Source organism: Apteryx rowi, unplaced genomic scaffold, assembly GCF_003343035.1.
Source record: "Apteryx rowi isolate R43461 unplaced genomic scaffold, aptRow1 scaffold_69, whole genome shotgun sequence".
NCBI lineage: Eukaryota > Metazoa > Chordata > Aves > Apterygiformes > Apterygidae > Apteryx > Apteryx rowi.
Window position 1 is genome coordinate 173012 of NW_020450971.1, and position 17156 is coordinate 190167.

At 41.5% G+C, this 17156-nt stretch overlaps 1 protein-coding gene across 2 annotated transcripts; it reads right to left on the reverse strand.

Annotated features, from left to right (window-relative positions):
- Positions 1-5256: 5256 nt before the first annotated feature.
- On the reverse strand, positions 5257-17032 carry NSDHL (NAD(P) dependent steroid dehydrogenase-like). 2 transcript variants are annotated; one of them, XM_026086347.1, is made up of 9 exons: positions 17012-17032; positions 16180-16323; positions 15633-15686; positions 12857-13018; positions 11752-11898; positions 10152-10280; positions 8799-8941; positions 7075-7177; positions 5257-6362 (listed from the first exon to the last, which is right to left on the reverse strand). In XM_026086347.1, exons 3-9 carry the CDS (start codon positions 15651-15653, stop codon positions 6027-6029), a joined length of 1041 nt encoding a protein of 346 aa, XP_025942132.1. In that variant the 5' UTR covers positions 15654-15686; positions 16180-16323; positions 17012-17032; the 3' UTR covers positions 5257-6026. The 2 variants fall into 2 exon arrangements, with proteins under 2 accessions (XP_025942132.1, XP_025942130.1); XM_026086345.1 differs by lacking the exon at positions 17012-17032 and having other exon boundaries at positions 16180-16886.
- Between the last annotated feature and the right edge of the window lie 124 nt (positions 17033-17156).

Genomic DNA, 17156 nt, shown 5'->3' on the forward strand with positions numbered 1-17156 from the left:
GGTGTGCTGGAGAAGCCAGCCCAGCCCAAAGCAGGAGGAATGTTCTGTCGCTCTGTTTAAACAACACTACCTTCTCCAGGGACACATAAAAATTCCCGCGGCAGGGGAGTAGGGAGGAATCTGCAGGTTGAGGGAGTCCTTTTTCCATCTCCAGTTAGGAAACCTTATCCTTCTGTAACAGCTGCAGGTAAATTTTAGCCTGAAGTATCTGATTTTACCAGGAAAGGAATTCTCCCTGCATCTTCTTTAAGAGAAAAATACAAGTACTTCTCATAATGATGTTGCACAGTTAGCATTGGTTAATGTGTGTTTCACTACTGTTTATCTGTCTCCCTTACAGTCTTAGTGCATTGCAAAGCAGATCATTTGGGATCAGTGTAACATAAGAATTGCCTCACGCAAGGAAGCTGCAGCCACAGAAACCACTTGCAGACTGGAGAGAATGCCTGAGAGCAAAAGATTTGAAGGGCTCAGGCTGTTTAGCTCCACAAAAAGAAAATGGAGATGACTTGACCATGGCGTAGGAAAAATTTCAGGGAGAGAACATATGAAGGGCATTTACATCCAGGAAATAAAAATAGGAAAGCTGACGACCGATGCTCAAACTAGGCACATTCCAATTGGAAACTAGATTTTGGGTGTGGAGTTTTGGTTTGGGGTTTTTTTGGAACAGCAATGGGCATTAAACATTGCCAGTGCTCTGAAACATGAACAGACTAGTTCTCCATTTCTTGAAGGAGTCCAGAAGCTGTCCCAGAAGGGATTCCTTAGCCAAACCCCAGCAGCTGGTCCATACAGAAGAAGTACCTAAAAGCTGACAGCTAGCTGTAGATAAGGCTAGCAGGTCTGGCTGGCTGTGAACTGCAGTTATGCCTGCACTGCAGTCACTTCTCGATAGGGTAAATCAGTTTGCTCTAGGCTCTCTGCTGCTATGAGCACACTGCTACTGCTTCCAGAGACGGCCAGTTTAAAAACCAGTTTGCGTAACTCGACAGTATGCTCCTTTCTACAGGTGCAGTACACCTACCTTTTGAACTAGTGAAGTCTAGAAGGTAGGAAGCTGCTCAGGTCACACAACCAGGCAGCCAATTTTACCGTAGCACGGTGATTCTTGTCATGACTGTGACAACAACAGACTTCCGCCCAGAGAGGCATGCGATCTCCCTGACTAGCGCAGCTTGTATTTGAACAGTTGTTACGATATATTCTTAAAATTTTTGAGTCTTTTCTAGCCATGAAATATGACTCAACAACACTCAGGAGCACTGAATTCCATTGCAACATTGCCAGGCTTTTGGATGACACTTTCTCCTGTGTAACTAGCTAGCCCTCATCCTTGCAGTGAAGGTAGAAGGAAGGTCACAAATCAATGAATCCTTTGGGCCTTTGCCAAGGTGACAGAAAGCCAAAGCCTCAATAGAGACTGAGCAGAGCTGTGATGAGTAGAAGGGCGTAAAATCACTACACCCATTTGTTGCGAGGGAATCAAACTGGTTTTTCATGAGATGTCATTATGAAGCACTGCCAAAATGCCAGACCTCACCTTCCTAATAGCAGGTAGCAAAACAGAATCCTATATGCTTGACTATTTAGTGCTAGAATACAGTAATCTCACCAGGAAACCGCCCATGGTCATAAAGACACACCTATACAGAAGGCCAGGAGCTCTCAGTGCTAAGACAGGATGAGCTTGCCAGCAAACTCAAGGCATAAGAGAAGCTGTGGCTATAGTGCCAGGCTGATGGTATTAAGACAGTAAAACAACATGTGCAACCTGGTAACAGAAACACCTCAAACATGCTCTGTTGCAAGTAGAGAGATGCCTATTTATTTCTCATCACCAGCTCAGCAAGCTTCTTCTGGGCTCTGACACAAACAAGTTGCTTTCCTTTTCCCATAGTAATGACAAATTGCACCATCATTTACACCTATGGGCCTGGCACTTTCCAAATGTTTGCACAAGCATTAGCGAAACTTGGTAACCAGTTCTCTCAAGGGGCATATTCCAGCCCACTCATGCCATATTTGGCTCTGCAGGGCTAAAAGGTGTGGGGAGCCATACCAGAGCTTGGAGATCACTAACATCAGCAGATTTGAATAATGTATGCAWGGATCTACTGAGTCAAAAGATGCCACATACAGAGTTTCATAAAAGGCTGCATTTGAGCAGTGTGATGGCATGGTAGTTCCTGGTATTTATAAGTCTTCAGAGGTAGTGAGCTTCCACAGTTGTAACTGAACCATACACCTGTGACATGTTAACGTTATCCTCTACCTGAAACCTTCTACGTACCCATTTCAGGCTTGACTTAAATTTGCCTCCATGCCTCTCTGCTCACTGGACATGCAAGACAGTTTCTGACCTGCTTTTTCATCAATTGCTCCTCTTACCTGTTTCAAACAATTACAACCAAGCCATCATTTTTCCTTCCTGGCAGCGAGGTGTATCTGGACAAGAGCTCTCCAGCAGTCTAACTAAGGGCAAGTCTGCAAGGCATTTCTTTGACTGTAACATTCCTCCAGTGCTTACGCGCCCTTTGCAGTCTCTCTGTTAAGAGGGGAAATGGTGTTCTCAGTTACTTTAACTCCACCTAGAACTAATAAAAAGTACTTTTCTTCCTCCCTTTCCTGTTTCTCTAGAGGAAGCCGTAGACGATATCTCCTTTATCTCTCCCACCACTCCTCAAACCAAGAAATGTCTCAGGTCAGCAAGATCAGTCACTAAAGCAAGAAAAAGCCAGGAAAGCAAAGCGATAGAGATAAAACGTTTGACAAGAGTGCTCTAAGAAATTCTTTGAAGCCTCCGGCAGCTCTTATCGAATATTACTGACAGTGGCAGATTGCAACTGCATTTGACTCAAGATACTTGAAAGAAACTTTTGACAATGGCAATTTTGCTTTCTATGCCCGTTTCCCCCCCCCCCCCCCGAAAAGATACAGGTTGCGAAGAGGAAGCATGACAAATAACTCACAGGAAGAAGAGTACGAAAGGATCCAATTGGTTTGCACTGAAAATGCAAGATGGGGCTTAAATGGGAGATCACTGTTGGGGAACGCTGAGAAAATGAGCTGAAAGGAGGAGGTTTGGTCAGGGACAGAAGAGGCTATGGAAGAAGCAAGGTTTCTCCTCTGTAACGGCCAGAGGTATAGACGTGCTGACATCAGGGTCTACCACAGCAACTGTGTGGGTTTACTTCTGTTTTGAAAAACAGAAGCTAGTCAGACTCCCATAAGAAATGTTGGGAACTGACCTAATTATATAGGGAGTACCAAGTCAAACCAACTTCAGTATGATGCAATGCTTCTTTCAGTGCCCAGCACCAGGAAACCGCTCGCCCCCATGGAAGCAAACCTCTGGTTTACTCTTGTTGTATCAACCAAACACGAGGGAAAACATGTTGCTTGCTGCTTTTTATCCAGCAGACTTGAACTTCCAGTGTCTCTTGTTTCTGCAGCACCTGCTGGGCGGATGTTATTCACCTCTTACCCTGACAGTTCTCCAGGGACACATGCAGATGAGTAACCCTCCACTAGTACCATGTCCAAGGATTGAGAAACAGGCTTTTAGGACTGGTTGAAGCTGCAAGACAAATCTGGCTGGGAAATGCCATCTAGAGGCCAAAATGTGCTTCTGCTAGCTTATTTCCTATTTTTGATTTCAAGTAATTATAGTCCGTGCTCTTCTCACTTGGTAACATCCTATCCTCTCACCCCCTCTCTGAGTGAGGGCAGTGTTATTTTTATTTTGCAGATGGGGAAGCTGAAGCTTAGAGAGATGGTCAGGTGTACCCCATCATGCAGCATGGCACAGAGTTGAGATAGTTCCTAACAGACTGCTTTGCCCGTGTTCCCTGCTGCACTGCAGCACGAGTCCCAAAAGCAGTACTGTTTTTTCAGTGTAGCATTGCACCTCAGCTCAAATGCTCTGTCCCTCAGGGCTATTTGTACGTACCAGTTTGGGTTTAGCAGGCACCTCGATTGCACATAGCAGAGGTATGTTTGAATTGCCATTTTCACAAGGCCATTCCTTGACTTAAAAGCGGCATGTCTGTTGAGCACATTTCAAAAACTGGTACCGAGCCCAGCTCCACAGAGAGGAACATGAACGTGTTTTGGTCCTTCCTTACTCCTTAAAGTAGGTGAGATGTTGGGCCTTTTACAAAGCCCTCGCAACAAAGCAATGTCTCTCAGCCAGGCATGGTTCCACAGTGTGAGTGCTGTCTTTATAAGTCACACATTTTTAAAGATCTGAATGGGAAACTTGTATCCACTTACGTCACAGAAACAGATCTTTCCATTAACATAGGATTTGTGCCAGCACATTGATGCTATTTGCCTTATATGACTGCATGGGGCAAAACAGCTCAGGTTAACGGTGGCATCTGTCTTCCACTGACACTGAACGCAGGATGACAAACAGATTCCAGAAAACTATGGATTCACAGGGCTTCTTTTGATCAACACACTGCTGAAGATTTGCAACTCAAGCTTTAAATTCAAGCTTTAAATGTTCAGTCCTGGGGCCTGCAAAAAATGGCGAAGGTGGCTGACAGCTGTGAACAGCAACTGTGTGAAGAGCAAACTGATCAAAGCAACCAGCTAATACTTACTTCAAGATCTAGCACGACAAAGTCTGATAAAACAAACTAGCTCTTAAAAAAAATCAAATAAAAACTTCCAGGAAAAAAAGACCAACATAAAACTTTCCAGAAAATAACAAGCAGCTAAAATAATCTTATTTCTAGGGGATTCCAGCAGTACACAGAGGTCCCAGATGAGATTAAGGCTCATTGAACTAGGCACACTATGAGCACATAGCGGGGCACCTCCCATACATTTTGAAATTGGAAACACCAAGACTCCTGGAGAGACAGGAACCGGCACAGAGGGAAGTTCCAATTCGAACCTAAGCTCTTTGTTTAAAAACAAACTGAAGCACTTAGCAAGATTACGGGGTAAAGTAAACTTAATATAAATGTCAAACTAAACAGCTTGGTGAACACAGCATTATGATAACCATTTCCTCGTGGGAAAGAGTTTTTCATGTAATGAGTGGTCAAAGCAACAGAATCATCAGTATCAGACAGTGGCATGCCAGACAAGATTGGAGCCTTGTGCGGCAGGATCTTTCATACAGTGTAATTCCCATGGGGAGTGAGCAAGCTATGGTAAAATAGTACGTGCTGACTGACAACAGCCACAGCAAAAATTCCACCATCACCACCACCCCCCCCAAAGGGAATGACTAAAATCCTATTTATGCTGAGATGTTCAGAACAGAATCTGCCCTTTCAAACATGAAACACAAGATTAGGAAGTTGTTTCTTCTTGATTTATTTGTGTTACTTTTGAATAGAAATAGGCTCCTGCAAAAACAAAGGCACAAGGTTCCTTACAAGGACAAGCCTAGCATGCCATTTCTCAGGTTTTCTTCTGATACCTTAAAAAGAAGTCAAATCACCCATCAATCATGGAGCAATCCAAGAGCAGTCCCAGAATAATAAAATCAACTTCAATAATTTTAAAAAAACTTCAATAATTTAAAAGAAATGGTGGCAGAACTCCTTTTTGGTATGAACTTCTCCTTCATTGCTCTTGTATAGAAAAGGCCAAACCACAGAGAGGAACCAGTCGTAAGAAGTATTTCATTACCCAATCTGCAGCTATGAGAAGAGGCAGGTGGAATCACCAGCGCAACAAAACAGAGGGCAAGGGTGGGGAGAGAAGAGTAAGGAATGCTGATTTGCTGGGTTGGGATTGAAAAGGGCACAGCAGGGTGTTTGTTTACCCATAGCCCATAGGGTTCAGCAGCTGTTTCAGAACAACCAGTTACATTAAAGAAAAGAACTGTTAGCACAGCTACTACACAAAGTTTTTTCAACCCAGAGAGATCTTTCTTGATGATGGTGATGAGGATGAGGAAATTGGGGAAGATTCCTTTTTCCAGAGAATTAGTGAAGCTTGCTTCAGTGTTAAGCTGTCAAAGCACTGGAAAACCAAGTAGAAAAAAATCCCTCTAGGACTTCTCAGGCCTTAGCCCGGCGTAGGTGTGGGTAGCTCTGGAGAGTCCTCCTTATTGCTTCATCCAAGCTCACCAGTGGCTTGTAGCCCATGTCTCTCTTGGCCCGCTCACAGCTGTAGTAGTGAAAAGTTCCAGCTAACGCTACCCGCATGGGGGTAAAAGTGGGCTTGATGGTGACCAGTGGACTTAGCAGCAACAGCACAAGAGAAAGGAAGAGGGCAAGGTAATATGCCAGCCAATAGGGGATCTGGTACTTGGGTGCATCGTAGTTCAAGCCAGTCAAGATACGGGACATGAATGCCCAGAAAGGAACAGGTTCATCATTTGTGATATGAAATGCCTGAAAGAGAGGAAGACAGAAAGCCAGATGATAAAAACATTACTGTTTGCAGAAACTCATCTTTGTGCTGGCCCAACTCATGTTCAAGCTGACAAGACTGATATCCCAGACTTGAATGAAAAGATGTTTCCACGAGAAACTGATTTGCACCAATTACCTCTGTCTGAAAAGTGATGAACCTCTTCTTTGCTAAGAAAGCTAGCTGTTCCTGAGATTACAGACCTTAGATTATTCATAAATGGTCAAACTGGATGATACAATACAATGCAAACATGCTAAAGCATCCTGGCCGTGCATATTGTGTGTGCCCAGAGCACAGTGGTACTATGAAAATCTATAAAAATTTCTGCTGTTCAGAACTGTATTGCAAGAGCTAGGTAACTGTGTTTCTTAAACACATACCTAGGGTGCCAAGAATTTTGCCCAGATTTCCTTTCACAAGGAGTGTTATAAAATGAAGTTAAAGTATATTCACATATCTTAGCCTACATGCTTGCAAAGAATGGTCACCAGATGTACAATCAATCATTATATTCACAGACAGAAAAAACGGACCTATCTGTGTGAGCTAGTTCCACTCATCTCCAAGATGTTCAATACAGACAGAATCAGCATTAATTACAGAACAGACACATGGAACCAGGCGAGGTTTGCAGGTGAAGTTTGGCTAGGCGACACCCACTCCCCTACCACTTGCTAGTTCCCTTCTTACCTTCCCACACAGGGGAGAGTCTTTCTGAAGATGTTCTGCAGCTAGAATGTGTCCATGCACCACATTTTCCACATAGGTGAAATCTACCAAGTTCTTTCCATCTCTGCACAGACAAAAGGAAAAAGTTTAACCCAAAGGTAAACCAGGCTGAAAATCTGTTTGTGGCAAAATGAAGGACTTTCACACAATGTATATTTGTTCTAAGTTTCTTCTTCTCCCCTTCTGTTGTGCTGCAACTTCAGCCCATACCCTGTCAGAGAGATGAAGTCTCTACATCTTCAGGCTGGAGGCAGAGTCAAAGCTGTTACTGTCTCAGCTCAGCAAGACCCTCAGAAAGTTTCTACTCCTGTAAGAGTATCCTTTTTAAACCTCACATGCTGCCAAATTTCTAGGTGTTTCAAATTCTAGAGGTCTCAGAATCAGAAGAATGATCCATGGAAGAACAGACAGAAACAGAGTAGTAACCAGCACATASAGTCACTTAAGGACAAGCTTTCAATTATGAATTTCTTGGCTCATGACATTTTAACTTGCTCCCCCAATAAGCCAATTCAGTCCCAGCAGAAACAGAGTTAACCCACTGTGTTAAATCTATTTCTACACAGAATTAGAAAATGAATCTGCATATCACTTTCAAGAGTCCAGTTAAATCAAACAAACTGCTACAAAGCCATCATCACACTCTTCTTGCCATGAAAACAATATTGCTGTAATCCAACATTCTGATGATTAATAATTCTCATTCCTGGCATTCATGGATGAATGGCTATTTTATTCTCTTTCTTGGAAGGGATACACAGGTCTTTATAGCACTAGGAAAACTTGGATGAGGAAGGCATATTTGAGTGAATTTGAGTGAAGAATGGCACTAACTGGAAAGCTTGAGTTTATTCAGGTTTGCTACTCAGCTCAGTTTGAGAGATCAGTTCAGAAGTAAAGAGCAACAAAGAATAAGAACAATGACAACAAAAACTATTCCATTTCTTCCTCCTACCCCAGTCCACATACATATTCATTCACATACGCCCATACACACACAAACCAGCTCTCTGCATGCAATAAAAATCTATTATAAATTAAAAAGGAGATTCATTTTCAAGAGCAGAATACAACAGTTAAAAAAATTCTTAGTAATAGATTGAATTCTTTCTTGCTCTAAAATTTCAGTAGTCCACTAGAAGCTGTGCCAGGCACAAAAATAAGGCAAATATCTTTGATCTTATTATCACAAATATTAAAATACAATTAGAATGTGGGTATGACAGAAAGACCCCCAAATGCCAGAAGTGTATATTAGGTAAATTAACAGCAAGTAATCTGAGCAGTCTTGTATTTAAAAGGAGAACTCTTAGGTTGTGCAAAGGTCACTCAGGCTATGTCAGCTTTTCTCACTGGTATTACTTTTGCACAAAGAACACTCATTTGTCTGAGTGCATGAGTCCTGCACAGAGCAGAATTCTTAAAAAAGAATCCTAGATCATAAGTGAAAAATTGAAGAAAACTACTTTTTTCCTAGAATTATATTGCAGTTCCCAAGCAGAAATTGCCAGTGCAGAAGGTTAAATCCTGCTTCCTCCTCAGATGCTGAGCACCATAGGACAGGGACGAATATTAGAGAAGATCACAACAACGCTACTGATTTAATATTATTCCCTTCTAAAAGGGACTTTGTAGGTTTAGCATGAATTTTAACAAAACCTGTAAAATGACTGAGCCTTGCTCACCCAATCATGAACTTCATTTTGCCATTCTTAGCTGCTTGGATGAGGATGGGAACCAGCTGAGGATCTCTAGGGCCAAATATCCCATGTGGGCGAATAGCAGTAGTGAAGAAATTGTTGTCTGGGTCATTTGCTCTCAGCACTTCCTGTAGAGGAAAAAGGGTATTAAAATCAGGAAAGAAGGGCTGGGAAGAAAGATATGGCTTAGCAATATATCCCTAATTCATCATTAAATAGAGTGGAGGTTCCCACATCTCTTTGGGGAAGACATCAGTAAAAGGATTATTATTCATCCACATCTTTACAAATTATTCTTCCTCTTATTCTACCTCTTTTCCCACTACTCRTTAATGGGAAAGGCAACAGACAAACGTATATCTGTTTTCATTAGTGAACATACTTTAAGAATTGATTGGCAAAGGGAAGGAGCTCTTAAGCTCTCTCATTTAGGACCATGAAGACCAGAGGAACTTTGAAAGTTCTTTCACTCCACAAAATCTTTACAGACATGTTGGAGAAGAGATGAAGGACGCTAAGCATTTCAGTGTCCATCTCTGTCCTCAATCAGCGGAAGCTTTCCATCACAGGCCTTCTCAATCACATTCAGAAAGGGTGTCACCCCGTTCTCCTGGCAGCACCAAGTGCTAAGCAGATTCAGCAAGGCGTCTTTGAAGAAGATTTAATTCCACTGGGAATTTCTAAACAAGGTGTTCTACTAATTTGAATAGCTGCTATCTTTCCTATTAAAAGCCAAGAGCAACACATACAAATAAACACTGAATACTTTCACTGTTTCACCCAGCACAGACATAATCACAAGAACATTGGGCTAGATTTGATTTCTACTCATAAGCTTCCACTCTATTAGTAGACTTTACTGCAAAGTAGTTATGCTTGCAAATGAACAGATGTTTTGATGTTGTGTAGTCAATTAAGCCCTTTTCAAGGAACATAAGGAAAACTGCTAAGTCTAATACTCTGCTTAACAGGACACACTATCTACTTCGGTCTAGATGCAAGTGTAAATTCTTCTTACACAAATAAGATCTTTCCACAATTAAAATGCAAACAACTGAAAAACATTTGAAAAAAACATTTTTCTTTGGTTTAAAACACTGGCATACTATACTTAAACCACAAAAACTGCAGCATTAAAAATCTAAAGGCAGAACAGATACTGGTGATCTGCAAATGTCCAAAATAGTGAACTTTTTTTGATGAAACAGAGATTCTGGAGAACAACAGAAATCTGTCTGATCTTGAAGAGTCTGTTGTGTCCCCCAGGGCATGCCCTGCTTTAGGAAGGACAGCTATAAGCATTAAGAATAATAGTGTTAAACCTATGATGACAAATACCTTCTCCTGTAGGATCTTCGTTTCTGTGTAATAGTCAATAGGCTTTTTTGCATAAGGGAGGTCTTCTGTTCCATTTTTTATGTCTGTGCCCTCAAAAACAACACTGGCACTGCTAGTTAACACCAGTTTCTGCAATAGATGTGAAAGAAAACAGTTGTTTGAGACCTAGGACAAAAGGGTCATTATTTACGGAGCGTGAGTAAAGACAGTAATAATGTTTAATCAATTGATTCTACAGAGAATAACCCATGTTCTTCTAGACATGGTTTAACTTAATATCTGAAACTTCAGGTACTAAAACTCCCACATTCTCAGTCAATCCCATCACATTGTTACTGCTGCCTAAACCAGATGAAAGCACAACTCTTGCCTGAAAGAGCAAGAAGTCTTATTAAAATAGTAACAGAACACTTCAGAAGCAGGTAAAGTACACATTTCAACAAGCCTCCAGTGCAATCAGTCAAGAGGAAAACATCTCCAAGGGAAACAGAGCGCCCACTTGACTTGGCACATTTTAACACTTAATGCACAATGAGTGCTTTTAAGACGCATCTGCTCACCTTTCCAATAACGATATCATGCTAGATTAAAACAACAAAGAATTTTTATCCTGGATGTTTTTGTTGGATAAAAATGTACCCTAGTGGATTCAAAACAGGAAGTCAGTGCTTCATTTGAATAATCAGAAACATGTGGTATTAAACAACATTGTAATAGAAAGATGACTGGATCCAACAAGTTCCAACAAGACTTAGCTCTTGCTCTGACACTACCCAGACAAAGCATGAAGGTAAACACTACATGGCTCATTTCCTACAACAACTTATTACACAAGAAGAAAAATTGTGGACTGAGAGTCCTTTATGATATACAGCATGTAATTCTAAATATTATCAGCTCTGTATTTGTACATGGACACTGCAAAACACATGCTTTGCAAGTAACATTTCTGACCAGAATAAGTAAGGGACCTTCACATACACTATGCCTGAAAATTTGGTAAAAGTTTAAATAAAAACTCATGCGCTATCAAAAAAACATAAGGAGAAGGGGGAAAACAAAACAAAACAAAAAAAATGCACCTGAACAGTATCTTGGTTTCCTCTGGCTTTTCCTTTTGTGAGTAAATGACTTTCTAAATTGAATTATACTGAGATTGTGGCACAAGCATGTTCCTTCTCCTTAATACATCAAAGAATTCACATAAGTAATAGATGCCATGAATACTTCCACTGCAGGAAAAACTATCTTCAGAGTTGGCCTTTTATTAAAAGCATGAAAGAATCCACTTGCCAGTCGTTCTCCCTTGGGGGAATTCCCAGGTGTCTAGTATGACAGATTCTAATGGATCTTTTTCCTACAGTAAGGGAAATTGTGATGTGTAGGTTTTCTGTGACCAGGAGGGATTGAACTTACATCAGACTCTCTCAGTGGAACAGCAAGAGCCTCTCTCTTCTGCATATTTGCATGGAACAAACAGAAATTCAGCATCTCAGAAAGTTTTGCCCTGCTATCAAACCAGACTGAAATTGGGCCACAGTTCAAAAGTTATAAAGTCACATCAGCATCTTATATTCCCCATGTGCTTTTCTGCCCTTACCGGCACTCCAGCTTCTTTGCAGGCTTCAATGACTGTTTTGGTTCCCATAAAATTCACCTTATAAAACAGTTCCCTGTTGTCACTGGAAGGTGCTGGTGATGCACAATGAAATGCCACTGACACACCTTGTAAAGCTGGGAGCAAAGCCTAGAAGACAGATGTTATAAGACAAAAATGAAACTGCAAGAATAGTGTCTACTCCAAGAAAAGGAAGGATATAAAACACAGTTTTTTTTCTCATTCAAATTTCAGATCACGTTCCTTCCATAAAGGTGAGCAGCAGAAATAGGATCATCTCTGCGGTCTTCACAATGTCCTATCCTTCTTGCTAGGCAAAAATGCACCACATCTTTTCCTTCCAAAAAGGAACCTGGGAACTTTCTGAGACCTGGAGGCTATCTAGACAGCTATTTTCAGGTGCCTCAAAGGTAGCTATGAGACTCAAGATACCTGGAGATAGGAGTTAGAAAACTCAGCATACAGCAGGTTTAACTTCTGACCGTACCCCATGGCACTGTCTGTTTTTGAGAAGACTGTCATAAAACTCTGAGACACGATGCCTCATATTAGTGGAGACATGTCTCTTCATATTGCATACATTTTTTTTTGCCAAGGCTCACATGCACGACTGAGTTAAGGCATAAGTGTCCAAGAGGTCTTAGTCTGCCTTAACTGTGAAAAATAAAATAATGCATTCTGTCATTCTCATACAGCTGAGGTGAGCTAAGAGAGCACCCACACGCAATTACCAACAGTGACAGTAATTAGACTGTAGAACTGAGCTCGCAGTAATAGAAATCATAATACACGAATAAGTTCTGTTCCCGTCAGCTCCAAGCAGGCCTCAGATATATCTTTTTAAACGTTCCACAGAAAACTCTTTAGAGTTACTGACTTCACTGGGAAAGGTGAGAGGAAGGATACATATCCACATACCCCCTTACAACCTGTACAGTGCTTTCAGGATACCATCTACATAAGCAATCATCTCTCAAAGAACTGATTCAGTGCTTCAGAAAAAGCTTGGTTAGCCATTTGAATGAACGTTTGCTTAAACAGACATGGTTCCCATCTACCCAGCTCATTTACTGTYGTTAGTTTGTACCTCTTTGCTGCAGAGATCTCCCAGGAAAAACTGCACCTTCTCATTCTCAAACCCCTTCCGAATATCAAACACGTTGACCGAGTAGCCTTTGTCCAGGAGTTGCTCCACCATGTGCTGGCCTAAGAATCCTGAACCACCGATCACTGTGCATTTCCTACTGGTCTGTAGTGACAAAGAAGAAAGTATCATAGCAAGCAAACATACACCAACAAACTGTACAAGTAAACTTTGATCTAAACTTTGTAAGATCTTTATGTGCCGGAATTTTGCACAACTGCAAGTGTTAAAGTCAGTAACTAGGTTGATTGAAGGAATCTAAATCTGGAATCTAAATTCAGATATCAAAAGACTTTAAGTATGTCTGTACTATCACAGTAACTTAGAGTTCAGCCTTGCCAGTGGTCCACACATGCTGGTTCATGTTTTGGCACATAATGAACTGGCTCACCTAGGAGGAAAGAGAAAGAGGACTGGCTCCAGCCAACTCTGCCTTGCTGGTAAAGCAGCAAAACTGACCTCAGCCACACGGCACAGAGAACTCAAAATACTAGAACTGTCACAGTTAGCAAGGACAAAGCAATTCCCAGCAACATGAAACTTAGGCTCTTCCAAGCCAAGAAAGCAATCAGGTAAAGGCAAAGCTTATCCTTTTTTATTAGTCATTAGTCCTTCCCCCCCCCCCCCAAAACCTTTTGAAAATCAATGGCTAGAGTCACTAATTAACAGATTCTGGTCTGGTCATTCATCTAACTAGAATGAGTCTGAAAACCTCACCAGCAACAGAGAACATACAAGTAATGAGTCTGCAGAAACTTTTGTACAAAGAATGCTCTGTCCTGGTTGGAAATAGATTTGCTCCTTATTGTTGCTACACAAACTCCACCTCTGCAGTTATTCTATTGAGCCGAAGGGAATTTTAACCGAGTGAAACCACACAAAGGCTGCAGTTGTTTGAAAGTTTCCAAATGCTACCTCTTTAAACAAAGGTTCTACTGAGGAGTATCAGTTATCCATAACAGCGATGAGAAAAGTGCTTGCTCACTTACATTAAAGTATAACTTGTTATTTGGGACGGCACATGCAAAGTACACTCTAATTAAGAGCATAAAAAAATTCTGCTGGGTTGGCCCAGTGGTCCATCTGGTCCTGGATTCTGTTTTTGATAGTTGCAAGAGAAGAGAACAAACTAAAAGGGCATGCGAGTCTAAACACCCCTGCAGTTCACTCTTCTTGCATCCACAAGATGTATTGGAAATGACAGAAGAGACAGCATTGTCTCTTCCTTTTAGTATCTATTTCTGGACCTCCATGTATTTGCCTGACTCCTTTTTGACCTTGCTGGTCATGTCTGTCTCTACAACCTGTATGCCAGCAAATTCCAGAAGTTCACTACCTGCTGGGTAAAGTAGCCTGTTATCTTTTTTAGGCCTATTTCCTACTACCAAGTGCTCCCTAGCTTTAATATCACAGGATTCAACAGACAATTGTTTTATATTTGCCTCACTCATCACCTTCCTGATTTTGTAAACACAATCACATCACTCCCCTTACCAGTTTCCTCTCCACATTGAAGAGTCCTAGCCTTTCTAGTCTCTCCTCAAATGTCAGTTGCTCCATTCCACTGATATTTTTACTTGCCTTTCCCTGTACTCTTTCATATTCCAGCATGTTCTTCATAAATTGGGAATACCAGAACTGTGCACAGTACTTAAGATGTAGGTAAATCCAAGTTTTATACAGAGGCAAAATGATGCCCTCTGTGTGGCTCAAAGTCTTAGAATCATTTTCTAGTACTACAGATTAGATGGTCCAGGTTTTTCTGTAGGACAGTTTCCCCCTTGCCCAAGTAAAGCATAACATTAAATCTACTTCTTATCACCAGTTAGATTTAAATATTCTTTAGTGCATATTTATAATATGCAATACAATTTAGTATACAGACCTCTTGGGCAAGTACTAAATGAACCAACTCAAAGACCAGAATCAGTATAACTGCAGCTAACACACTACTGCTCCTGGACTAAAAAAACTCAAGTAGAAAGCCAAGCTACAGATGATTTTACCTATTTTAGGATATGAACTACTATCTGTCCACAGTGTTGTGCTATGAAGATAAAACAGCTTGCTCACGCTTTCTAACATGATGCTACTTTGCTTTTTTGTTTGCTTGTTTTCTAAATATCTGAGATTCACTGGTCTTCTGTAAGCTTAAGAAGAGGTTATAAGAAAATAGATCGGAAGGTAGAAATTTCTCATAAACAAGAAATATAGGTAATGCAACAGAACAGCTTAGCAAATTGTATTCCTAAGAGTGAAGTCTGAACAGCTCTCCAAGGAAGATGYTATTGTTTCCATATTCTAACTTCCTGCATTCAATGTAGTAGTCCCAGAAAGAGGTTACAATGGTCTAGTAGATACCAGGGACTTCAGCTGGGCCCTTATCTGTGTTACAACATGGAATATTGTTTTAATGCATGTCGGAATGACCTTGTTGTAATTGAATCTCCAGACCTATTGATTTGGCAGCACTGGCAAAACCACTGTTCTTCTGAGAGGCTTTGAGCCTTCCCGAGTATCTGCAGCACTGTAACAACAGCAAACTCTCCTGCAAACAGCTTCCCTGATGAATCACTTTTCCACGAGCAGTATCTTTGGAACAAGCATTAATGCAGAAATAGTCTCATGTCTTTTCTAATAATGTTCAGAGGAAACACCTATGAAGACACGTTTGCATAAGACAAACCTTCATAAAACAATGTTCAAGCCCTCCACTTACCGGTCTGAGGSGTGTGGCCATTTCTCAGAGGATTCGCCACCACCAATCAGATTTCTTTCAAAAAAAGAAAAATATTACTTTATTCACAATACTTATATCACATGCTGAAGTATGCTATTAAGACAAACCAATTTTTCTTTGTAATTACAGATTTCTAATTAGAGAAATTCAAATGTGAAGCTATTATGCTAAAGTAGAAGCATGAAAAGAACCAGGTGATATTCCCCGCCCTGCTGAACAAAACAAGCAGCACAGCACCAACAGCGACAGTAAATAATGTTCTCAAAAGCACAGTTCTAATAAAATAAAATATCCCTGACAACAAAGGTACTGCTTTATTTTAGCTAGTATTAGCTTCATGCTTCCTTTAAATCTGAATCTTTATACTCCAAATAACATGAACACGATTCTAGTCCTTGGCAATCCTCTCTCCAAGAATATAGTTGCTGAAGGGTGTTAGAAACAATGAAATAAACTGAAGTTCAAGTATTTCAGCACCCGCCTGTTCCAAAACAGCACACAGCATGCAAGAAACTTAGGTACTCACTGATGCCTGTCAGCAAAGAGATGGGAACCAGTGCTGAGATCTTCCAAGTTATCACACCACAGGCTGTTGATGCCACCAAAGTCTCATTGAAATATATTCTTCCTCCCAGGAATAACAAACAAAATTCCCAACTCAGCTGGGATCCTACAGTAGGGGATATAATATTGTCGAGCGAGTGACAAATATAAAGACAGAAAAACAGAACATCCCAATATAGATCTGTTTACAACACCCAAAAAAACTACACATAAAAACCTCTGATAGTTCTACAGTCACTTTAAACCAATGACATCACAAACTACCGCTTAAAGGCTGACTCCATCCTCATTCCTAGTCAGATGTTCCTGCCATCTCCTACTATTCATGTATTGAGATCGATCAAGGATATGACTAGTCGAAAATTAATCATTTTCTGCCTGGAYTGGTCTTCAGCCAGAGCAGGTCTCTGACCATCCCGTTTCACAAGCACGGGAACACTACTGCCAACACAAGTGGAGGAGAGCCAGGTGAGCACGAAGGGTAGGACCTTCAAAAACAGCTGCACCAATGCTGCAATAAAACTATCACTGTACCCGCTTGCAAGTACGTATTGTGCAAGCAAACACATCTGCTGAACTGGCTCACTCAGTGCCTTGCACAGCTTGCAGTTCCCTTCTTTTTATTTTCTGAAAAGGCCTTTGAAGTGACAAGGAAAAAGTCAAACACAGAAGCACGACTGGTGCCCGTCCAGCCAGGAAGAGGCAGTTGGTTTGGAAGCACCGGCACGGAGGTGATCGACCCTCCACCTGCCCCCACCACCCCCTCCCGCACCCTCCTCGCATACAGGCCTCACCCTCCTGCAAAGGGCTGGTTACGAACCGCGCTGTCTCCAGCCTCCTGCCAGCTCTTTCATCCCGTTCCCGGAGACCCCCACGCCCTCCCCCTGCCTCCTCTGCCTCCGTCCCCCACGCACGCCCAGCTTGCCTCGCACACCCCCC